This window comes from Tamandua tetradactyla, chromosome 5 (genome assembly GCF_023851605.1).
Source record: "Tamandua tetradactyla isolate mTamTet1 chromosome 5, mTamTet1.pri, whole genome shotgun sequence".
Lineage (NCBI taxonomy): Eukaryota > Metazoa > Chordata > Mammalia > Pilosa > Myrmecophagidae > Tamandua > Tamandua tetradactyla.
Window position 1 is genome coordinate 194,886,485 of NC_135331.1, and position 22,250 is coordinate 194,908,734.

Here is a 22,250-nt window from a genome sequence, read left to right on the forward strand (position 1 = left end):
TGGAATTCATAATACAAAGGTCATGATCTCTTTCATCCTGTCTTAATTTTTAAAGAATTCTATAACAAGCAACATTTAAAACTGCATCATAAATATTAAAGGAAAAAAAGGACAATTTAGTTAACCAGTCATTTATTGAATAGTCTTGATGCACAAGCCACTACACTGGCACTGGGTTTACCAAGTTAGACAGTGACTACTTGGATTAAGTCAGCACAACTCATTCAAATGACTCACAAACTCCCTACCACAGTCAAGTAAAAACTTGATTCATAACTTGAATCAATGAGGAAATATGGCAGGGATGTGGGTGGAAAATAGTAAAATTACATGAAAAAACACTGAGGACAAATTCTATTATGAACCAGCAACAGTATATGTTTACTTTCCAAAATATGTTTACCAAGTGTGGGTGACGACGGGTGGGGATAATGCCAGTAGGGAAATATGGTCACCATTAAGCTGCACTGAACACACTTTTAAGTAATGTTTCCAAACATCCCTACTTTTATTTTACTGTTGCTATACAATATGTAAAAATATTAATCTGTCCTTGTCCTACTTAAACCTGCAAATCTGTGGACACTTGATTTGCTGCTGATTCCAAAGGCTTCACTCAATCATAAATGTCTTTACTATTTGGAGATCCATAATACCTATTTATCGCATTAAAGGCTCTGAGAAGTCATGCAGCAAAGAATGCTATTTTACTCTGATCTCATAGAACCATTTAGGACCAAATTATTGTGGTCCAAAGCTGACTTTAAGGAAAACAAGAGGGAAGGGAACAGAGGCAGATAGCCTCCAACTTGGATCCCAAGAAATCTGATACTAGAGTTGCCCAGAGTGACTTTTCCCAAAGTGCTGTTTGCTTGTCAATATAACCTCTCTGAGGTTCCACAGAAACAGGATGTCTCATCAAGCCAGTTTTCCTTTGTGGTGATATCTTTGATGTTGAAAAAGACCTGACCTCTGCCTAAAGGCTTCTCCACACTCGTTACACTCATAGGGTTTTTCTTCATTGTGGATTCTCACATGCTGACTGAGGTGTGAATTTAATCGGAAGGCTTTCTGGCATACGTTACACTTGAAAGGTTTTTCTCCAGTGTGTATCCTGTGATGTCGAATAAGGTCTGAAGTCAAACTGAAGGCTTTCCCACACTCATTACACTGATGATTTTTTGCATGACTGTGGATTCTCTGATGGTGGGTGAGGAGTAGGGCCTGACTAAAAGTTTTTCCACACTCCTTGCACTCACAGGGCTCCTCCTGACTGTGAATTCTCTGGTGTCGATTAAGGTGAGAGCTGCGCCTAAAGTTCTTTCCACAATGGATACAAAGATAAGGTTTCTCTCCAGAATGGATTCTGAGATGTTCTAAAAGGCCAGCATTCTGACTAAAGACTTTCCCACACTCCTTGCACTGATAAGGCTTCTCCCCAAGATGGATTTTCTGATGTCTGACAAGGTGTGAACTCCTCTGAAAGGCCTTCCCACACTCATGACATTGATGATCTTTCTCTCTAGAGCGAATTTTCTGATGTCCAGTAAGACTAGAACTCTGACACACTTCAGATTCACGGAGCTTTTCTCCCAGGTGCACACCCTCATGTTTAATCAGGTCTGAGTGCTGAATAAATATTTTCCCACATTCTGAACATTTATAGTCAGTCTTCTCACTGGGGTTGGCCTGCTGCCTTTCCAAGTTAGAATCCTCATAATGAGCTTCTATGGGCTCAGATAATTTCCCAGATGATTTCACTGATCCACAAAAGTCTGTCTCTACAACCAGCCTTCTATTCTCAGTCCTCATCTCCTTATCTGAAATATTAAGATATACCACCAATCACATGTTTTATTTAGGCTTAGGGAAAGGAATCTATAAACTAGGAGGGAAAGTTTAAAATCAAACATGTTTGAAAAGTGAAAAATATGTATGCTTGCATCTGTATAAACTATATAAGATACATAAGAAATTAACAGAGGTTGCCTTTTATTTTGTGATACATGCATGCACATACATAAGCTAGCAAACAAACAAACCATCTTAAAGGGTACAGATGTACATTTTTGAAAATGGTTTGTCACAAGGAGAGTAGAAAAGCTAGCTTAGTTAAGGACTGGAATTCATAAGAAAGGTATGGCAAAGGGATAACCCTTTAACTGAAAATGAAGAAATGTAGACTAATTTTATCACTGAGAATGAAGTTGCCTCATGAGGGTAAGAATGAGTTAAGGAGAGGGAATAAAAACAAAAAGGGAAGCGAACTCTGAAACTAAAAACTAACCTGAACTTTGGACATAAAATACAATATTCAATAAGATCCAAAAGATACAGAATATTTTCAAGAATATAGTGTCATCACATTAATTCTTCATATTTAAAATACATACCTATCATTACATGGCATAAATTCCTGCAAGATTATTCAGAAAAGTTAAGTCCATCTCTTTCAGCTACTTTACTCAGAAGGCTCACAGAAGGTAACCCTTGAAGCAGACGTGGAAATTAAATAGGGAAGTAGCTAGTAGGTAAAGGACAGTTTTATATATAATACCAGCCATTTACTGAATAGACATTTACTGAGTGTCTACTCTAGGCCAGGGACTGACTCAGGAAACAAAACAAAATCCCTGCTGGGAGAAAAGAGGAAGTAATGCCTGGGGAGGGGGGAAAGCAAACCAGCAACTATAATATAATATAATCAGTTCTACCACAGGAGAAATCTTGGGGCTCTAGGAACATAGGTGGAAAAACTAACTCAGCCTTGAGGATCTTAAGGAAAGACAGAGGAAACGATATCGAAGATAGGTCCTGAAGAATGACTATGTATTAGCCAGGAAGAGTGAGGAAAAAGTGTTCCAGACAAAAGAAACAAGGCAGCAATGACTCAGAAGAGATAGGAAGCACATGGGAAATGGAATGAACCTCAGCATGATGGGAACACAGTTTGAGCATGTGTGAACTGAGGGGTTTCCCAGGACGTTAACAGTCTTGACAAACTGGTCACCCTAGTGACACAAGGCTGGGTAGGGAGCCAATAGCGGCCCATGCTATGTGAGGCCTTGGTCAGTGGCAACGGGGAGTCTCTGAAGGTGGTGTTTTTTTCCCCTTACTTTTGTTTTTTACTTTCTAGTATAGAATTTTTCCAACATCCAAAAAAAGTAGAGAAAATAACATTACCCAGCACTGAAAGATTTTAAACATGGGAGCCACCTTACTGAATTTGTGTTTAAATTATGGTGGTTAAGTTTAACATCAATGGGAGTACTATGATGACACTAAAATAAAAAGAGAAGTGGGGCTCTATCAGAATAGAAGGAAGAAAAGAAAAATTTAAGGAATACAAATTGGATAGAGGAATTTTAGTGACAAAGAAAATATAGTAGAGAAAAAAAATCCTGATGACATTTAGAAATAAAAGACAGTAGCCACTTATAATAATTTTAAGGAGATAATAAGAAAATGAATAATATAGCCTGTGGCTGAGATTGTTTGCCTTCTGTGAGAAACTAACACTACTTTCTCTATCCTCTCTATTGCAAAAGGAAATACTATAGAAAAATTATCTCTATAGTAAAAGGAAGAAAAGCAAGCTACTTCCCTATCTGATTTCCAAATCTGCTCCAGTCATGATCATATGACTTATCATTTCACATTTGTGATAACTCACTGACCTGTACCCTTAAAAAGGGTGAAATTTCCTGTATGTAAACTATACCTCAATAAACCTGATTCCAAACACAGTATCAAGGGTGCTAAATCGGCCTCAAGTGGGGAACGCAATGGCCACCACATCTCACACAACAGAAGATGCTCTCCATTTCTCACCCTTCTCTTTTTCAGGCCTTTGAACTTCACACTTCGGCTGGACCTGCTGCTCCTGCATTGCTCTCACAGGGGCCATCTCCTCCACAGGTATTTTCTGTTTCTTTGTCTGGTCTGGGTCCTAGGGACAATTAGGTACAGGAGGGCTTAAGAGGGAACTGCTCTTTAGAAAAACACTTCAATGTTGGAAAAAAGAACAAAGACAAACCTAAAGGAGCAAAGAAAAGGAGATGAGGAATCTGGAAATTATTCAATTCAGCCTCCTCACAGCAGAGAACAGATAAGGTTGAGGTGAGACCCCCAGAAATGAACAGCCAAACTGGAAAGAAACTAAACAAACAAGTTTAGCAATTCTCCCACTGGTCAGAGGTCTCACTTCCTGCTTTTATGTGAAAGAACAAACCTGACCTTTACCACCTCTTGTCCTGCTTCTCTAAGCTCTGGCTCCAAACCTTTCAGTACAGTGCCTGCATCCTCCCCGTTCGCTGGGTGATGCTCTCACACCTGGGCCCACAGCTCCTCGGGCAGGATGCTTAGGGACGGCTCCAGCACCAGCAGCTCCAGGATCTGCTCCTTGCTGGGATCTCAGGCCACAGCCAGAAGGCGGAGCTCCTGGAGCCAGCTCAGCGCCTGTCGAGGTCCTGAGGTCTCTTCATAGTGGAACTGCCTGAATTGTTTGCACAACATCTCCTGACCAAGGTCTTTGCTTTTTCTTTGCAGCCTGAATTCCTGTTCCCAAGCAGAGCAGTGATCCTCCCTCACTACCCAAAGCCCCTCCTCCTTCAGATTCTGGGGAGCCAGGGGGCGAGCACTCACCTCTACTGTTGCCATCTCCAGCTTTAAACTGCTTTCTCCGTTTTAGAGAATTTTCTTTGGATTGTCTCCTCAGGGATAGTCCTAAACATGTAACAATAAGAGTTACAGAAACAGTAATAACAGTAGTAATAACAACAGCAATATTCCCTTCTTGGGTTGATGCATTTCCAAAAGCTACTATCCTTTTTAATCTCTTCTAAACAACCATTCCTAAAAAAAGGCACATACAAAAATGACAAAACTCTCTTATAGAAGATTGCCAGCTAATATAGAAGGAATAATAGATATACAAACTCATCATTTCATAGCCGTAAATCATCTAGTGAAGTACCACAAATGATTGTTAAAACCACTATGTGAATGGAGTAGGGGTCCAGGACATTCCTGCAGTATCAAAGTATCACCACATGGATTCTTACTAGTTACAAAAGGAAAAACTGGAATTATCTGGCAGTCACAAACTTAGCCAAATGATCAAACTTAGGAAATTACAAGTAGCAAGACAATCAGACATCATGTGCCTCATTACCTATGTAGCAATTTTTCTAAAAGGCTTGACATGAATTTAATAGTGAGGAAGCTTTTGAATTAATCCAGAATGTAGCCCTTTCTACAAGAGGCATGGACTGTTCAAAACCAACAATTCCACAAAAATAAAGAAAAGGTATGGAGAGGGTACAGGTCTAGAATTACAGAGAAAACTAAATGCAATCAATGTGTGAAATATATATATATATATATATATATATATTTTATAAATTAGGGAAATTTGAATATTATGATTTGGGGTAGGCAAACTATGGTCCAGCAAGTCAAAAACAGCTCAAATCTTGTTGAGCATAAGGTCTTACTGAAGCACAAGCTATACCCATTTGTTTATATACTATCTATGTCTGCTTTTGAACTGCAATGGCAAAGTTAAGTAGGTGCAGAAATTCTATGACATGCAAATACAAAAAAAATTTACTGTCTGGCCTTTTAAAGAAAAAGTTTGCCAACTTCTTTTTAGTCTTTTCTGAGGGATAACAGTTTTGTAGTAAATACGAGAATATTTTTATTCTCAGGAGAATGCATGCTAAAACTTATCTTCAAATGTTTCAGGAAAAAAGTATGAGTGGGTTGGTGTGGAGAGAGTGCACAAATATAGCAGGAAATTCACTACTACTGCTAAATGAGAAGGTAAATAGGTACTACTCGTAGTACGTCAACTTTTCTGTAAATTTGAAATTTCTCAAAAAGTTGGGGGGAAAGACACAAAGACACAAAATAAATACAGTTAATTCTCATTATTTGCAGTAGTTGTAGTCTATAAAGTTGTTGTGAACAGAGAATTAGTAAAAACTGAACCATTTCTCCTAAGGGAAATCCAGAGTTAGGTTCCTGTGAGCCTCTGGTCACCATATTCTCATCAACCAAATAACACATAGTCTTGTTTTATGCATACTTCTATTTAAAGACACCTTATTTGATATATATTGTTGATGCATTAACATTGAACTCATGGCCAACAGCACTGTAATTCATGCCCTAACAAAGCTCATATAACACATGTATTTTCTCTAAGGTACATCACAGCCTTCCTGTGCTTAGGGACATAAGACAGCTTTCATTCAGGGCCACTTTAAGCAAAAATTAAAAAAATACAAAAAAAATAGTACCAAATACACAACAAAAACGTTTTTAGTATGAGAACTGAACAAGGAAAGCATCACCTTGCTTGATCTTGGCTGGAACGTGTACAGGGTGACTCATATTTTCACTCTTTATGCATGTCCACAAGTGATTTCAAAAGCACTGTGAATATTGATTTGGGGATTACAAATATATTTTAGCAAGTTGGTGAATTCAAAAATATGGAATCTGCAAATAATAAGAACTGACTGTATACTATTGATATATGAGCTAAAGCTAAATCAATAGAATTAACTAAAAGAACACAAGGATTTGCATAACTCATCTCATTTACAATCTGTCTACTACCTACCAGAATCTCTTAGATGCTGGGGACACAGAGGTGAAAGACAATCCCCTAGCCTCAAACAGTTCTCTGCTTCTCAGGACACCTCAGGGAAACAAGCAATTGCAATTCAGTGCACTGAGTTTTACTGTGAAGGTATGCACAGGATGCTAGTAGGCACAGAGGTAAGATACCTAATTCCTCACAGCAGATCTGAAAAAGCTTGGAGGTGAATCCTTCTAAGTCTTAAAAGAAAAGTGAAAGGTGGTCAGGTATAAATATGGTGAAAAGGTTTTACAGAGAGAATGGTTTTGCATTAGTGTGGTACCTTTGTTACCACTGATGCAAATTATTATACTGTTAACTACAATCCATAGTTTACATCAGGGTTCACTCTTTCACAGAGATGTTTTGAGGTAAATGAGATAATAATTGTGAAGAATAGGAATTCATTGATTTATAAATGGATTTATAAGACGGCAATGATCAAGAGTGGGAAATGCTATAAGAAAGTAAATTAAACTGAGACCTGACTTATTATCCACTTGATTCAAAATCACAGAGGTCACTGATGACTTCTTTGAAAGCAATTTTAGTAGAGAAATGGAGAGAAAAGCCAGATTGACATGGGTAAATGAGAAAATGGAGAGTGAGCAAAAATTACTCTTTTCAAGAAGTAAGACACTGAACAAAAGGAGAGAGACAGGCCAGAAGTTAGGAGTGTTTGTGACTTCAATTACTGTCTTTATTCTGAGGATTTCCTTATTTTTCAGTCCAGATCTATCAAGAGTGCCTGATACATGTTTCCTTCTGGTTATTTGGTATCTAGACACCCTATAAAAGCCTCTCAAACACAGCATAACAAAAAAGAACTCAGAAAATGGCACCACCACCATCCCTTGGAGTAGGCCCTTGGATACTTGGGGATTTAGCATTCTTGATTATAACTACTCGAGTGAGTCTGAAGAAGAATGAAGTATTATCCACCCACTGCTGATACATGTCTTTGAATCGGTGTATACTTGGAGGAGGGAGGGACTCACCTGATTAGTGACTACGCCTGATCAGAGTCAAAATACATCCTATTATGTATTCACGAACCTGCACATAGTAAGACTCCTTAGCTGATAATTTTTTTTTGTCAAAAATGGACTTATAAAAAAACCAAAACCTTGAGGCAAAATGAGCCAGAAACAAAAGAGCAAATATTATATTATCTCATTTAGATTGTAAGCTCCTACAGCAGTCAAATTCAGTCCAGAGTGGTAATTGTTATTTCTGGATTTTAAGAGGCTATTTTATATATGTATATAAATATATATATGTTATATATGTTATATATATTTATATATATATAACCTGATATTTAGAGATAAGAATGAAGCTGATCAGATTGGGATTAAGGTAATTCAGAATACAGGGGTAAAGAAGACATTGTCTACATTTTAGAACCATACCTACTCTTTGACACCAAAGGAAAAAAGGTTTATTTTGTCTGGAACCTAAATTTTTCTGTAGTACATAATATAAGAACCTGTCTGGACAGCTCACTTGAACAACTGAAATACAGGGAACCCAGAATAAGAATGAGGGCCTTTAATCCTGTATAGTTTAATGTAATGCCTGTATACATCCTAAAATACAGTAAGCAGATAATCAAAATGTACTGACAAAGTCCCTTGAGGAAAGGGAGAAAAAATATGGAAATATTAAACTTTACCATTAGGAAATTATCTAATACTGTGACAAACATTAGGGACATCCAAATCAATAGGCCAAGCCCTTGATCTGGAGGCTTGCTCTTGTGAAGCTTACATGTATAGGGGGGAAGTTTAGCCTATCTACAGGCATGCCTAAGACTTACTTCCGGACAACCTCTTTTGTTGCTCAGATGTGGCTTCTCTGACTCTAAGTCTGCAAGGGAAATAATTGCCCTTCCCACTACGTGGGACATGAAACCCAGAGGAAAAGTCTCCCTGGCAGCATGGGAGAGACTCCCTGGGATGAGCCTGGCCCTGGTACCATGGGATCAACAATGCCATTCTGACCAACAGGGGGAAAGAAGTGTAATTAATAAGGTTATCAGACGGAGAAGATGGCAGCTTAGTAAGAGGCGCGGGTCTTAGTTCCTCCTCCAGAAAAGCAACTTAAGAAACAGAAACAATAGGAAACAGCTCCCGGAGCCACAACAGAGACCAAAAAGACAGCATACCCTATTCTGGAACGGCTGAATGGGCAGGGAGAATCCGCTGTGGTGAGATACCCGAGGGGCGCGCGTTTTCCCGGCCGGGGCGGCTGGCGACTGGGGTCCCCTCCACACACGTGGCTCCCCGGTCTGACTGGGAACGTTGGATAGCGGGGCCCTCCCGCCACGCTTGGCGTCTCGGGCCAGCTGGGCAATTTGGACCGGCACTCCCCCAAGCTGCGGCGGCCGGCGACCCCCCCACTCCACGCGCGGTTTCCCGGGCCGACTCCGAGATTCGGATTGGCAAGTTAAAGGAGCCACGGCATCTTTTACTGGTGGGCCCGCAGACAGACGAGCGCCACGAGCGCCACCTACTGGGCAGGAAAAGAAAAACAGAGCCCAGAGATTTCACAGAAAAACCTTTCAACCAGCTGGGTCCCACACCCAGGGAAATCTGATCAAATGCCCAGACACCAGCAGAAAATAATGGATGACGCTCGGAAAATTGAAGATATGGCCCAGTCAAAGGAACAAACCAATAGTTCAAATGAGATACAGGAGCTGAGACAACTAATGCTGAATATACGAACAGAAATGGAAAAACTCTTCAAAAACAAAATCAATAAATTGAGGGAGGACATGAAGAAGACATGGGCTGAACAAAAAGAAGAAATAGAAAATCTGAAAAAACAAATCACAGAACTTATGGGAGTGAAGGACAAAGAAGAAAAAATGGAAAAAACAATGGATACCTACAATGGTAGATCTAAAGAGACAGAAGCTACAATTAGTGAACTGGAGGATGGAACATCTGAATTCCAAAAAGAAACAGAAACTATAGGGAAAAGAATGGAAAAACTTGAGCAGGGGATCAGGGAACTGAATGACAATATGAAGCGCACAAATATACGTGTTGTGGGTGTCCCAGAAGGAGAAGAGAAGGGAAAAGGAGGAGAAAAACTAATGGAAGACATTATCACTGAAAATTTCCCAACTCTTACGAAAGACCTAAATTTGCAGATCCAAGAAGTGCAGCGCACCCCAAAGAGAATAGACCCAAATAGGCATTCTCCAAGACACTTACTAGTTAGAATGTCAGAGGTCAAAGAGAAAGAGAGGATCTTGAAAGCAGCAAGAGAAAAACAATCCATCACATACAAGGGAAACCCAATAAGACTATGTGTAGATTTCTCAGCAGAAACCATGGAAGCTAGAAGACAGTGGGATGATATATTTAAATTACTAACAGAGAAAAACTGCCAACCAAGACTTCTATATCCAGCAAAATTGTCCTTCAAAAATGAAGGAGAAATTAAAACATTTATAGATAAAAAGTCACTGAGAGAATTTGTGACCAAGAGACCAGCTCTGCAAGAAATACTAAAGGGAGCACTAGAGTCAGATACGAAAAGATAGAAGAGAGAGGTATGGAGTAAAGTGTAGAAAGAAGGAAAATCAGATATGATATATATAATACAAAAGGCAAAATGGTAGAGGAAAATATTATCCAAACAGTAATAACACTAAAAGTTAATGGACTGAATTTCCCAATCAAAAGACATAGAATGGCAGAATGGATTACGACCCAGCAATACCACTGCTAGGTATCTACTCAAAGGACTTAAGGGCAAACACAGACGGACATTTACACACCAGTGTTTATAGCAGCATTATCTACAATTGCAAAGAGATGGAAACAGCCAAAATGTCCATCAACAGACGAGTGGCTAAACAAACTGTGGCGTATACCTACGATGGAATATTATGCAGCTTTAAGACAGACTAAACTTATGAAGCATGTAATAACATGGATGGACCTAGAGAACATTATGCGGAGTGAGTCTAGCCAAAAACTAAAGGACAAATACTGTATGGTCCCACTGATGTGAACCGACATTCGAGAATCAGCTTGGAATATATCATTGGTAACAGAGACCAGCAAGAGTTAGAAACAGGGTAAGATAATGGGTAATTGGAGCTGAAGGGATACAGACTGTGCAACAGGACTAGATACAAAAACTCAAAAATGGACAGCACAATAATACCTAAGCGTAATGTAACTATGTTGGAACACTGAATGAAGCTGCACCTGAAATATAGTTTTTTGTTTGTTTGTTTGTATCTTTTGTTTTTGTTTTTTTCTTTTTCCTATTTTTATATATATATTTTTATTAGTATTATTATTTTAATTCTCTTCTCTATATTAACATTCTATATCTTTTTCTGCTGTTTTGCTAGTTCTTTTCCTAAATCGATGCAAATGTACTAAGAAATGATGATCATACATCTATGTGATGACACTAAGAATTACTGAGTGCAGGTGTAGAATGGAATGATTTCTAAATGTTGTGTTAATTTCTTTTCTTTTTTTTGATTAATAAAAAAATTAAAAAAAAAAATAAGGTTATCAGCGGCTGAGAGAGTTCAAGTTGAGTTGAGAGGCTACTCTGGAGGTCCCTCTAACACAAGCTTCAGTTAGACATTGCTACTTACCACAGCATGCCAAACCCCAACCAAACTATTCCAGACAATCCTAAAGAACACCCAGGACAATATATAAGACTCTACAAAGTTTCCATGCTAACTTTCCAGAAACCTACAAACTCCAGATGGGTTCCTGGACCAGATAAGTCCTGAAATGCAGAGTCCACCCTTTCCAGAACATCAGCTAGCTCCATTCCCCTATCCCACATTACTGACAGCCCCTTCCAATATGAGAAGTCAGACTGGGCATAGCCCAATACCCCTAGAGTGGGAGATAGATCAAAGGCGATGGAGTTATACAGAGTTAAGTTTAACAAATGAGTATGAGTGCTAAATCATTGAGCCAAAAAGTTGAGCCTTCCCCTCTCCCTTTATGTCTTGTGCACCTGATCAATCAAGTGCATAGATCAATCTTGTGCACGGATCAATCTGTCTATGCTGCTGCTTAATTATCTCTCAGGTCCTTCCACTTCTCATCCCCCTTGCAACCTTCTTCTCCTGCTACTGGTCTTCCCGACTCACCAATCTATTTTCCACACTGCAGACTGATCTTTTTAAAGAAGAAATATGATTATGTCTGTGCCACGCGAATTACATTTAATGGCTCGCCGTTACTGTCAGGGTAAGTTCAAACCACTTGAAGCTTAAAAATTCTTATGATCTAATGAACTACTTTCAGTTTCTCAAACCGAGAACAGTCTTTTTGCTCCCGGTTCCTGCCACCTCTTACTCCTCTCGCCCCGAGGCCGCCAACCCTCCACGGTGTGGAGCGCGGTGACCGGGAGCCCCACAGCCGCCCCGCGCGCGCTTCCACAGCCCCACGGAGAAGACACTGTCCCGCGAGGACAGAGACGGGGAGGGCTGGAGGCACGCAGGGCCCAGAGGGGAACCGCACACCCTTCCTCCATCATCTGAGAGGAACCCAGAACCCTGGCTTCATCCCTGACTTACTCCCACAGCAGACCCCGCTGGCCTGGAAGCCATCAACGCTCCGGCCAAGTCTAACCGCGCGCGTCTTAAGAGGGCCCAAGGCACCCCCACGCCCACGCGAACGACCGCAACCGCCTCCTCGTCTCCTACTCCGCTCCTGCTCCCACGGTCTAGTCTCTCACAGACGCCACCTGAGGACGCCCTAAAACACTCGTGAGCTCTTTTCCCCAAGCTCAGCCCCTCCGACCTGCCCACCGACTCCGCGGGCTCCAACAGCGCCAGCGCCGGCTCCGGCCCTTGAGCCTCGCCCCCCTCGACCCCCCTTCGCCCACCTCGGCCCACCTCGGCCCTCCTCGGCCCCCGTTCGGCCCCCCTCGGCCCCCGTTCGGTCCCCCTCGGTCCCTCTCGGCCCCCCACGGCCCCCTTCGGCCCTTCTCGGCCTTCCTCGGGGCCTCATGGCTCCATTCCCTCCGCGTAGGAGCGCCTCCTCACCTCCTCCAGCCTTCGGCCCGAGTTCCCCTTCTCACTGGGCCCGATCTGGAACACCCACTTAAAACCACGCTCAGCGGACGGAGACGGACATCCAAGGGCAGTCTGCGCCCCCGGCCGGACCAGAGCAGCCTCAGGCCACTTTCCTGGATCCACACCAGCGGCCCCCGCAGCCGGGCGCGTGCGTCCGCTCTGAGAGCCCAGAGGCCCGGCTCGGTGGTGTCGCGTCGGCGCGCGGGAGGGGGCGGGGCGCGCAGCTGGGTCAGGGGGCGGGGCAAGGGGCGGGAAGGGGCGGGAAGGGGCGCGGCGGGGACTAGAGACCGACCTGCGCGCCGCCGCGAGGGCCCAGCCCGCCCCGCCTCAGAGCCCGCCCCGCCCCCACGCGCTCCCGCCTCCCGCGCGGCAGCCTCTACGCGCTCAGCGCGCACGCGGACATGCCGGCGGTGTCCCCAGCTAAGAGTCGGCAAACACGATAGCGGGAATTGACTTTGAAAAGTAAATTGAACAGCACACGTGTTTGGATGGGAAGACTTAAGTAACAGCCACCACAAAAATCTGGGCAAACTGTTCTGCTGAGTCTGAAATTGAAACATCATTATCATACTAGTCATTGTGTTATGGCGTATGTAATTTCCCAGTGTTTCAAGCATTGAAATTATAGGAAAGCAAAAATCAACCAGTTTCATTATCACAAGAAGAGTTATCTTTTTCTCCTTGGGTGTCAGAAGCTTGAAAATACATATTTAACATAAAAGCTAAATATATTTAAAATTTTCTTTAGGCTAACGAATCGTCAGTACAAAATATTTTACCAATTAGAAGTTAATTTCTTTCTTAAAGGGAAGTCATATATATGATTTTGTAGTTTTACCTCTAAAGGAGGATTTATATATTTTTCTTCAAAAATTACATGATAAAGAAAATTTAATTTTAAAAGGAAGTAAATATTATGTTCTAATTCATTTACTCCACCTTTCAGACTCCCTACCGTGGCTGGCTTCTCAAATGTCATTCCAGTTGGAGATTATTGACATTGCACTCAATACCCCCTAATAATAAAAGTCCTTAAAGTGAAGCTTAAAAGTAAGCTTAGAAAGTAAGTAAAGTTTAAAAAGAAGAGGTTTTTTTAATCCATTTTTACTCTAAGTAGTCAGTGTCTTTTGGGAGGGGCAGGGAGAGTAGACCGAAAAGAAATCAAAATGCTATTTTTTACCAAGACAGACTACACATTGCTAATAAGCCAAATCAATTTTCAAATTTGAGATTTCCATTTTCCAGGATTATCTTAACTTCTGTAAATTACAGTGCTTTACTATATGGTAACATTAGGTCTGCTCCTTGCACATTCAAAATAAAAATTTCCTTTTCCGTATTATCAGTAAAGGTAGGTCATTGCAAGTCATGTCTCCATACTATAGCATAAGATTTAAAGTCTTCTTTTCCTAATGATGCTTTCTGCTCTTCTCTCCTCTTGGAACCATATAGGAAGTTTTAATTCATTACTCTGACTTTTGAAACAGAAAATTATGTGGACAGTGATTGTTCTAACATTCAAAAACCCTACGAATGAATCTAATAAACTTAACCCATAATTTAATATTCAGAAATCTATTACTTTAAGACCTAATATTAATAGGTCAATAAAGAATAATCATATGATTATCTCCACAGATGTTAACAAGTCATTTAATAAAATTCAACATGCATTTCTGATTAAAAGGAAGAACTCCAAATAAAATAGGAATAGATTACTTCCTTTATATGGCAAAAATAAATACATCTCAAACAGAAGCCTCCATCATGTTTGATGGTGAAATATTAGTGTTCCTATAACACTATTCAGGATCATACCACAAATTCATAAAAATTATAGTTCTTGTGAACTATTTTGCTTTCTTGGGCTTCCTGTTTGAATAAAAACCAGTGTAATTCTGATAGTTAAGACAAGCTATTTGATCTATTCATTGTGGTGACTTCTGGAAACCTAAACATCATATAAATTTTAAGAAACATAAAATTTTTGTTGGGCTGTTTTTCTTGTATTCCACAACCCGGTCTCAGGTACTCTGGACAAAACAACTTCAAAGGAAAGAGTTGTTCTAACTCCTTTCATTAACTTCCCTGGACAAAAGGGATACATAAACAAATTCCAACTCTCAGTATGTTTTTTTTTTTAAGGCAGATTTACTGGCCAGGTCTCTCTCTAACAAAATCAAACAGCAAATTAAGTGTAGCTACAGCATAGAGAGCTGTCATGAGAAATCTGCAGTAGGCATTACATGTTAGTTGCACTGAGCATATTTTGTCTTTTTTGAAAAGAAGCCCACCAATCTTACCTTGGTTTACACAGAATCCACAGTGTTCAGCTGCAACTATTTCCCAAGTGAGAAGACTAAGGTATAGAATTACGTGGCTAGTGTTAAAAAGTCATTTTAGGACTAATAAATATCTTTCAGAATAGTATATCAAAAGACAAATAGAGAAAATTATCTGCAAAAATTCGTGATAAGGAGTGAATTATTTATTTGAAAAGCTCTTATTATCCATAAGAAAAAGACTAACAATCCAATAGGAGACTGGACAAAGGTTTTAACACAGGCAATTCACACATACACAGAAAAAAGAATTACAGAAGACTCAAATCTTTGAAAGAAGTTCAACCTTACTCATAAAGAAATGTAAGTAAAAGCAAAAATGACATTTTTCACCTATCAGATTGGCAAAGATCAAAAGATGTGAAAGCACTATACTGGCAAGGATGCAGGCAAGAATGTAAACTGATGCTTGTTTGGAAGTCAATATTGCAGTATCTGTTAAAGTGAAAAAGCACACAGAGCTTAAGTGTAACATTCTTAGCCTTCCCTGACCACCCTACCCAAAAGTTTTCCCTTCTTACTCTGTTTTCTTCATTGCATACTGCAATTTGTAATTATTTGTCTTTTAACCTATTTCTATTGTCTCCTGTGGCAAAGTTCTATGAAAAGTATCAAGCCTTCCTTGCTCCTTAGTGGATCTTCTGTACGTGCCATAGTGCCTAGCACATCGAAAGCACCAAATAAATACTTATAAGTATTTTGATCCAATAATTTCACTTCTAGGTGGCCATTTGTAGATGACCCAAAGGATTTTTGTGACCCAGCAATTCTATTTCTAGATGAATAGCCACAGATATACTCTCACATACCCATAAAGATCTCACTGTACTACTGCACAATAGCAAAATATAGATAACACCTTAGATATCCAATAATATATGGTTCTTCCATACAATGGAACACTAAAAAGATATTTAAAAGAATGAGATAGATACATATTGTACTCACATAAAGTATCTCTAACAGATGCCATTAAGTGGAAAAAGAGAGGGGAAAATCCAAGTGTATACTGGGTTGTGCTTTGTTTCTGAAAAGGGAAATAAGCCTATGTAACAGAGAGGCATTCACCAGCATCTCCCACGCCCTTTTCAGGAAAATCTCAAGTTAGTCTGATCCAAAGTCAACCCAAGTACATACTGGGGAGAGAGTGTCCTTCCACGTCACACTGTCCTGCCAGGTGCTGGGACCCCACCCACTCACCTTCAGCTTTTGTGGGGCTTCCTAGGATCCCAAACCTTCGAAAAGGGGGTTATGCAAATGATATAGTTGGTTAGTGTTGACATCTCTGGGTCATCATGAGTGAGGCTCACTCTAAAGGGTCTGCAAGGGCTGGTGCTAGCCAATCGGCCTCTCACTGCTAACTCTGTTCAGTCCTCTCCTCAACTACCTCCTCTCCTAGGGATCTACCTACCAACTGCCTCCTCTACACCTTCGTATTTTCCCTCTCCCCTCCTAGCTCAGATGGTCTTAATGTGCTCTTCAGAAGACTCAAGCAGCTTGAATTTTCATCTTTCTACATTTTTTTTTTTTTTTTAATTTTTTTATTAATCAAAAAAAAGAAAAGAAATTAACACAACATTTAGAAATCATTCCATTCTACACCTGCACTCAGTAATTCTTAGTGTCATCACATAGATGTATGATCATCATTTCTTAGTACATTTGCATCGATTTAGGAAAAGAACTAGCAAAACAGCAGAAAAAGATATAGAATGTTAATATAGAGAAGAGAATTAAAATAATAATACTAATAATATATATATATATATATAAAGGAAAAAGAAAAAAAACAAAAACAAAAGATACAAACACACAAACAAACAAAAAACCATATTTCAGGTGCAGCTTCATTCAGTGTTCCAACCTAGTTACATTACACTTAGGTATTATTGTGCTGTCCATTTTTGAGTTTTTGTATCTAGTCCTGTTGCACAGTCTGTATCCCTTCAGCTCCAATTACCCATTATCTTACCCTGTTTCTAACTCCTGCTGGTCTCTGTTACCAATGATATATTCCAAGCTGATTCTCAAATGTCGGTTCACATCAGTGGGACCTTACAGTATTTGTCCTTTAGTTTTGGGCTAGACTCACTCAGCATAATGTTCTCTAGGTCCATCCATGTTATTACATGCTTCATAAGTTTATTCTGTCTTAAAGCTGCATAATATTCCATCGTAGGTATACGCCACAGTTTGTTTAGCCACTGGTCTGTTGATGAACATTTTGGCTGTTTCCATCTGTTTGCAATTGTAGATAATGCTGCTATAAACACTGGTGTGCAAATGTCCGTCTGTGTCTTTGCCCTTAAGTCCCTTGAGTAGATACTTAGCAGTGGTATTGCTGGGTCGTAATCCATTCTGCCATTCTATGTCTTTTGATTGGGAAATTCAGTTCATTAACTTTTAGTATTATTACTGTTTGGATAATATTTTCCTCTACCATTTTGGCTTTTGTATTATATATATCATATCTGATTTTCCTTCTTTCTACACTTTACTCCATACCTCTCTCTTCTGTCTTTTCGTATCTGACTCTAGTGCTCCCTTTAGTATTTCTTGCAGAGCTGGTCTCTTGGTCACAAATTCTCTCAGTGACTTTTTGTCTATAAATGTTTTAATTTCTCCTTCATTTTTGAAGGACAATTTTGCTGGATATAGGAGTCTTGGTTGGCAGTTTTTCTCTTTTAGTAATTTAAATATATCATCCCACTGTCTTCTAGCTTCCATGGTTTCTGCTGAGAAATCTACACATAGTCTTATTGGGTTTCCCTTGTATGTGACAGATTGTTTTTCTCTTGCTGCTTTCAAGATCCTCTCTTTCTCTTTGACCTCTGACATTCTAACTAGTAAGTGTCTTGGAGAACGTCTATTTGGGTCTATTCTCTTTGGGGTGCGCTGCACTTCTTGGATCTGTAAATTTAGGTCTTTCATAAGAGTTGGGAAATTTTCAGTGATAATTTCTTCCATTAGTTTTTCTCCTCCTTTTCCCTTCTCTTCTCCTTCTGGGACACCCACAACACGTATATTTGTGCGCTTCATATTGTCATTCAGTTCCCTGATCCCCTGCTCAAGTTTTTCCATTCTTTTCCCTATAGTTTCTGTTTCTTTTTGGAATTCAGATGTTCCATCCTCCAGTTCACTAATTGTAGCTTCTGCCTCTTTAGATCTACCATTGTAGGTATCCATTGTTTTTTCCATTTTTTCTTCTTTGTCCTTCACTCCCACAAGTTCTGTGATTTGTTTTTTCAGATTTTCTATTTCTTCTTTTTGTTCAGCCCATATCTTCTTCATGTCCTCCCTCAATTTATTGATTTGGTTTTTGAAGAATTTTTCCATTTCTGTTCGTATATTCAGCATTAGTTGTCTCAGCTCCTGTATCTCATTTGAACTATTGGTTTGTTCCTTTGACTGGGCCATATCTTCAATTTTCCGAGCGTCATCCATTATTTTCTGCTGGTGTCTGGGCATTTGATCAGATTTCCCTGGGTGTGTTACGCAGTTGAAAGCGTTTTCTGTGAAATCTCTGGGCTCTGTTTTTCTTTTCCTGCCCAGTAGGTGGCGCTCGTGGCGCTCGTCTGTCTGCACTGCAGTCGGCCCGGGAAACCGCGCGTGGAGGTGGGGGTCGCTGGCCGCCGCGGCTTGGGAGAGTGCCGGTCCTAATTGCCCAGCTGGCCCGAAACGCCAAGCGTGACAGGAGGGCCCCGCTATCCAAAGTTCCCAGTCAGGCCGGTGAGCCACGTGCGTGGAGGGGACCCCAGTCGCCAGCCGCCCCGGCGGGAAAACGCGCGCCCCTCGGGTAGCTCACCGCAGCAGATTCTCCCTGCCCGTTCAGCTGTTCCAGAATGGGTACGCTGTCTTTTTGGTCTCTGTCGTGACTCCGGGAGCTGTTTTGTATTGTTTCTGTTTCTTTAGTTGCTTTTCTGGAGGAGGAACTAAGACCCGCGCGTCTTACTAAGCCGCCATCTTCTCCGGACTCATCTTTCTACATTTATATCTATTTTTTTCTTCAAGAAATTTGTGGATTTCAGAACATATGATCTCTATTCTTTGTTTGAAAAAAAATTATTCAAAATTGTAGTGGACATTTCTTTTTGTCACCCACACACCCTTCCTAACATTACCCCGATTTTCATTCACTCCTTCCCAAGCTCACCACACCTACAGCTTCACGTAGGCCATACTCCCCTGGCAACAGCACCGTCCTTGAGAGTGGAAATGTTTGAAACCTAAGCTAGTCTGGTTAGAGAACCATTCTGCTTGGAATGACAAGACAGAATCGTTTTTTTTCAGAGGGTGACTAGGAAATGCGCTTCAGCAGGCATTTTACTACATAAGGGAACCAGCCTGAGAAGGAAAACCAGCCTATATTCGAGGAGGTAGGGAAAGAGGCCCAGGTTCTAGGAAAACCATGCGGGACCTTCCGTCTTCCTGCTGGACTTTGCACTGCATGAGCCAGTGAATCTTCTCCAGTCTTTGTAACCAGTCTGTTAACTACCGGCAGAAGTACACACTACAGTGACTCCTGTTTTTTGGGGGTTCTTTCAGTTTTCCCTGGAGCAAATGAATGGCTCCATGGAGCAAGGAAGTTCTCAAAGAGACAAGGGAGAAAAACCTCAACTGAGTAACTCCAACCTTTATCCTGCAACATATACCTTGCATATTCACAGAAAACCTATGGAGATACTGAAGACATCAGAAATTTCTTTGGGGAAAGAGATCAGGGACTGGGCGACTCACTGTTACTGAATCTTCTCCTCCTGTAGTGTTTTAATTTTTCTTAACCCTGTACAGCATTACTTTTTTTTAATTAAAAATAAAAAACGTTTGAAGACATCTCAAAAAGCAGCCTTGGGGGACTTACTAACGGGGCGGGCACAGTTAGCACCACAAGACTTTTAATACTCTTTGGGCCATACAAAGCTGCACAACGAGAGGTCCTCACTTGTCGTCTCTCCCTTTCGTCTTTCGGTACACCATCTCTCGGAAACTGGCCAGAATCTTATTCTCTCTCTTTCGCCTCTCCTCCTGGTTAAAGGACGCAAGGGCTCGCTTCTCGTCGGCGCTGTAGATCTGGTTCTCCTTGCGCAGCCGGACCGCCTCCATCCTGCGGTGCCGGCTGCCGCTCATGACGTAGCCCGAGCCCTCCAGGGCGGCGATCTCCTCGCTCGTCAGCCCGATCTCGCCCCTCCGCGGGATGCGCTTTCCAGCCCGGACATACTCGGCCATGGCCGCACCCTCGCCCGGCAACAGGGCGCGGTCGTAGTGCCAGGGCTTCCCGTGCAGCGCCGGGCGCGCCGCAGGGGCTTCGGGGCGGAGGACGTCCCTGCCGCCCGCAGCCCGCCCCGGCCCGGCCCAGGCGGCCTCTGGCAGCTCCTCTGCGGAACCCGCGCAGCTCGAGTCACTGGAGTCCTTTTTTATCTTCTTCTTTTTCTTGTGCTTTTTGGCTTTGTGCCTTTTCTTCTTGGCTTTTTTAGCTCTCTTTTCATCATCCCCTAAGCTAGAGCTATCTGAATTACTGTCACTATTGTCAGAACACTTTCTATATTTTCTTTTGGATGACTTTTTCTTTCTCTTTTTCTTGTTTTTTGAACGACTGGCCCTCTTCCTTTCTCCGTCTCCGGAGCTGGACTCGGAACTGCTTCCTTTCCGAGTCTTCGCTTCTTCCCCGTCCGCCGGGGTGAGCTCATCGGAATCCGGCCCAGGGCGTTTTGGAGACGGCCCCCACACCTCAGGGGCTCCCGGCTCCCCAACCCTCTCCCTCGCCCGCAGCCTCCTCTGCCGATGCCGCTCCTCCCTTTGCTTCTCGCAGCCCTGGGCCCGCGGCCGGCCGGCCGCCCGTACAGGGCGAGTGGCGGGGACGGTCTCCGCCGCAGCACGGGGCGACGACGAGGCCGCGCAGGGACGGGCCGCGAGGATCCGCTCTCCGCACCCGGGGGCCCTGAGCGCACAGACCGCACCCAGGACGGAGGGGTCGGCCTGGGCCGAGGGCGGGCTTTGGGAGGAGCTGCGTCGCCGTCGGCGAGAGCCTGCGGAGTCCTGAGAACAGCGGGACCCGGACACCGGCGCCATGAGCGTGGCGTCTGTAGCTAGGCGACAGTCCGCTAGGGCGGTTACCACAGAGAAGAGGCGGCCCCTCTGCCCACGCAGGCGCAATGGGAACGGTTCGCGGGCGGCTCGCCTCCTGCCCACGCAGGCGCAGTGGAAACGGCTCTGTGGCGCTACGCTCCAGCCTACGCAGGCGCGGTGGGAACGACTCCGTGGCAGCTCCGCCCCTGCCCACGCAGGCGCAGTAGAAATAGTTCCACGGGCGGCGCGACACCTGCCCAAGCAGGCACAGTGGAAATGGCTCTGCGGCGGCGCCGTGGGCGGTGGGCTTCTTGTGTGAAGAGGGTCGGGGTCTATCGCGTTAGGTCGGGGGGACGGGAACGGCACTGCAACGGGAGCTGCGGAGGCTGTGTCGCCCCTCCCAACATGACTTCCTGAACTAATGACCCGCCCCTTCCGGAGGTCACCTGACCTCCATCCTTAAAAGCTGCCTGCGCCAAAGCCAGCTCGCGGACTCACCTTTTTCCATCGCGGGTTTGGTGAGCTCTGCCCGGGAACGCAGAGATAAACCCGCCCACTTTAAATTTCCTGGTCTACCTTCTTTCTCACCCTTTCTCCTCCTAAACCTTTCATATGGACTCTACCCAGCGGCGGGCTCTCTGTCCCTGTGCCCAGGTGACCAGATCCTGAGACAGTGGAAGGAGTTTACGTAGCTGAAGCTGATCCCATGGCCATGGGGCTCAGAGCGTGTGTCTGGAGGTGCAGGAGAACGGGGGTGGGGGTTCCGGTGCTCTGTGGTTTCACAAGATAGGCAGGGTTTAGAACAGGCACAAGGGCTCGCGATGAGGAGATTGCAGGTGATGTAATTATTGAGCATGTGCAATAAATTTTAGGGGCTGTCTTTAGTGATCATAAGACTAAAATTGAAGAACAGGATAAGAGAGTACAAGTAGGGGTCGGCCACAGGGATATTACAGTCACAAGGTAAAGGCTGTAGCATTGTAGACTCATTATCAGAGACCAGGGCAGCTAGGCTACAGTTCAGAAAGTTTTCACTTTCCTGGCTATTATACTGGAAAGTAAGAGAAATATCTATAGTAATGATTCAGTAAACACCATTTCTTAAATCCTAGCTTGGTTA

The 22,250-nt window shown here is 42.6% G+C and overlaps 3 protein-coding genes across 5 annotated transcripts in view; all 3 read right to left on the minus strand.

Moving 5' to 3' along the window:
* Nucleotides 1-4,727, minus strand: part of PGBD1 (piggyBac transposable element derived 1) — a 39,897-nt gene extending 35,170 nt beyond the window's left edge. The window contains exon 1 of one of the 3 annotated variants that reach the window (XM_077162926.1): nucleotides 4,645-4,727. The gene's annotated coding sequence lies outside the window, so the exon portion shown is untranslated. Of the gene's footprint in view, nucleotides 1-3,831; nucleotides 3,944-4,644 lie in introns of those variants that run through there. The other 2 variants (XM_077162925.1, XM_077162927.1) reach the window with 2 other exon arrangements.
* ZSCAN26 (zinc finger and SCAN domain containing 26) lies at nucleotides 6-12,747 on the minus strand. Its single transcript, XM_077162947.1, has 4 exons — nucleotides 12,693-12,747; nucleotides 4,645-4,725; nucleotides 3,832-3,949; nucleotides 6-1,820 (listed from the first exon to the last, which is right to left on the minus strand). The coding sequence occupies exons 2-4, from the start codon at nucleotides 4,657-4,659 to the stop codon at nucleotides 919-921; spliced, it is 1,035 nt and encodes a 344-aa protein (XP_077019062.1). The 5' UTR covers nucleotides 4,660-4,725; nucleotides 12,693-12,747; the 3' UTR covers nucleotides 6-918.
* Nucleotides 12,748-15,204: 2,457 nt separating this feature from the next.
* On the minus strand, nucleotides 15,205-21,638 carry LOC143683431 (NKAP-like protein). The gene is made up of 4 exons (XM_077159461.1): nucleotides 21,629-21,638; nucleotides 20,007-21,576; nucleotides 16,013-16,091; nucleotides 15,205-15,499 (listed from the first exon to the last, which is right to left on the minus strand). The coding sequence occupies exons 1-3, from the start codon at nucleotides 21,636-21,638 to the stop codon at nucleotides 16,037-16,039; spliced, it is 1,635 nt and encodes a 544-aa protein (XP_077015576.1). The 3' UTR covers nucleotides 15,205-15,499; nucleotides 16,013-16,036.
* Nucleotides 21,639-22,250: the final 612 nt, after the last annotated feature.

Coding starts and splice junctions, on each gene's coding strand:
- LOC143683431 (XM_077159461.1), bottom strand. Junction 16,092..20,006: donor ACGAAAGGGAGAGACGACAA/GTGAGGACCTCT, acceptor TTCCCTTTTCAG/AAACAAAGCACAACCCAGTA.
- ZSCAN26 (XM_077162947.1), bottom strand. Junction 1,821..3,831: donor AAGGCCTGAAAAAGAGAAGG/GTGAGAAATGGA, acceptor TTAATATTTCAG/ATAAGGAGATGAGGACTGAG.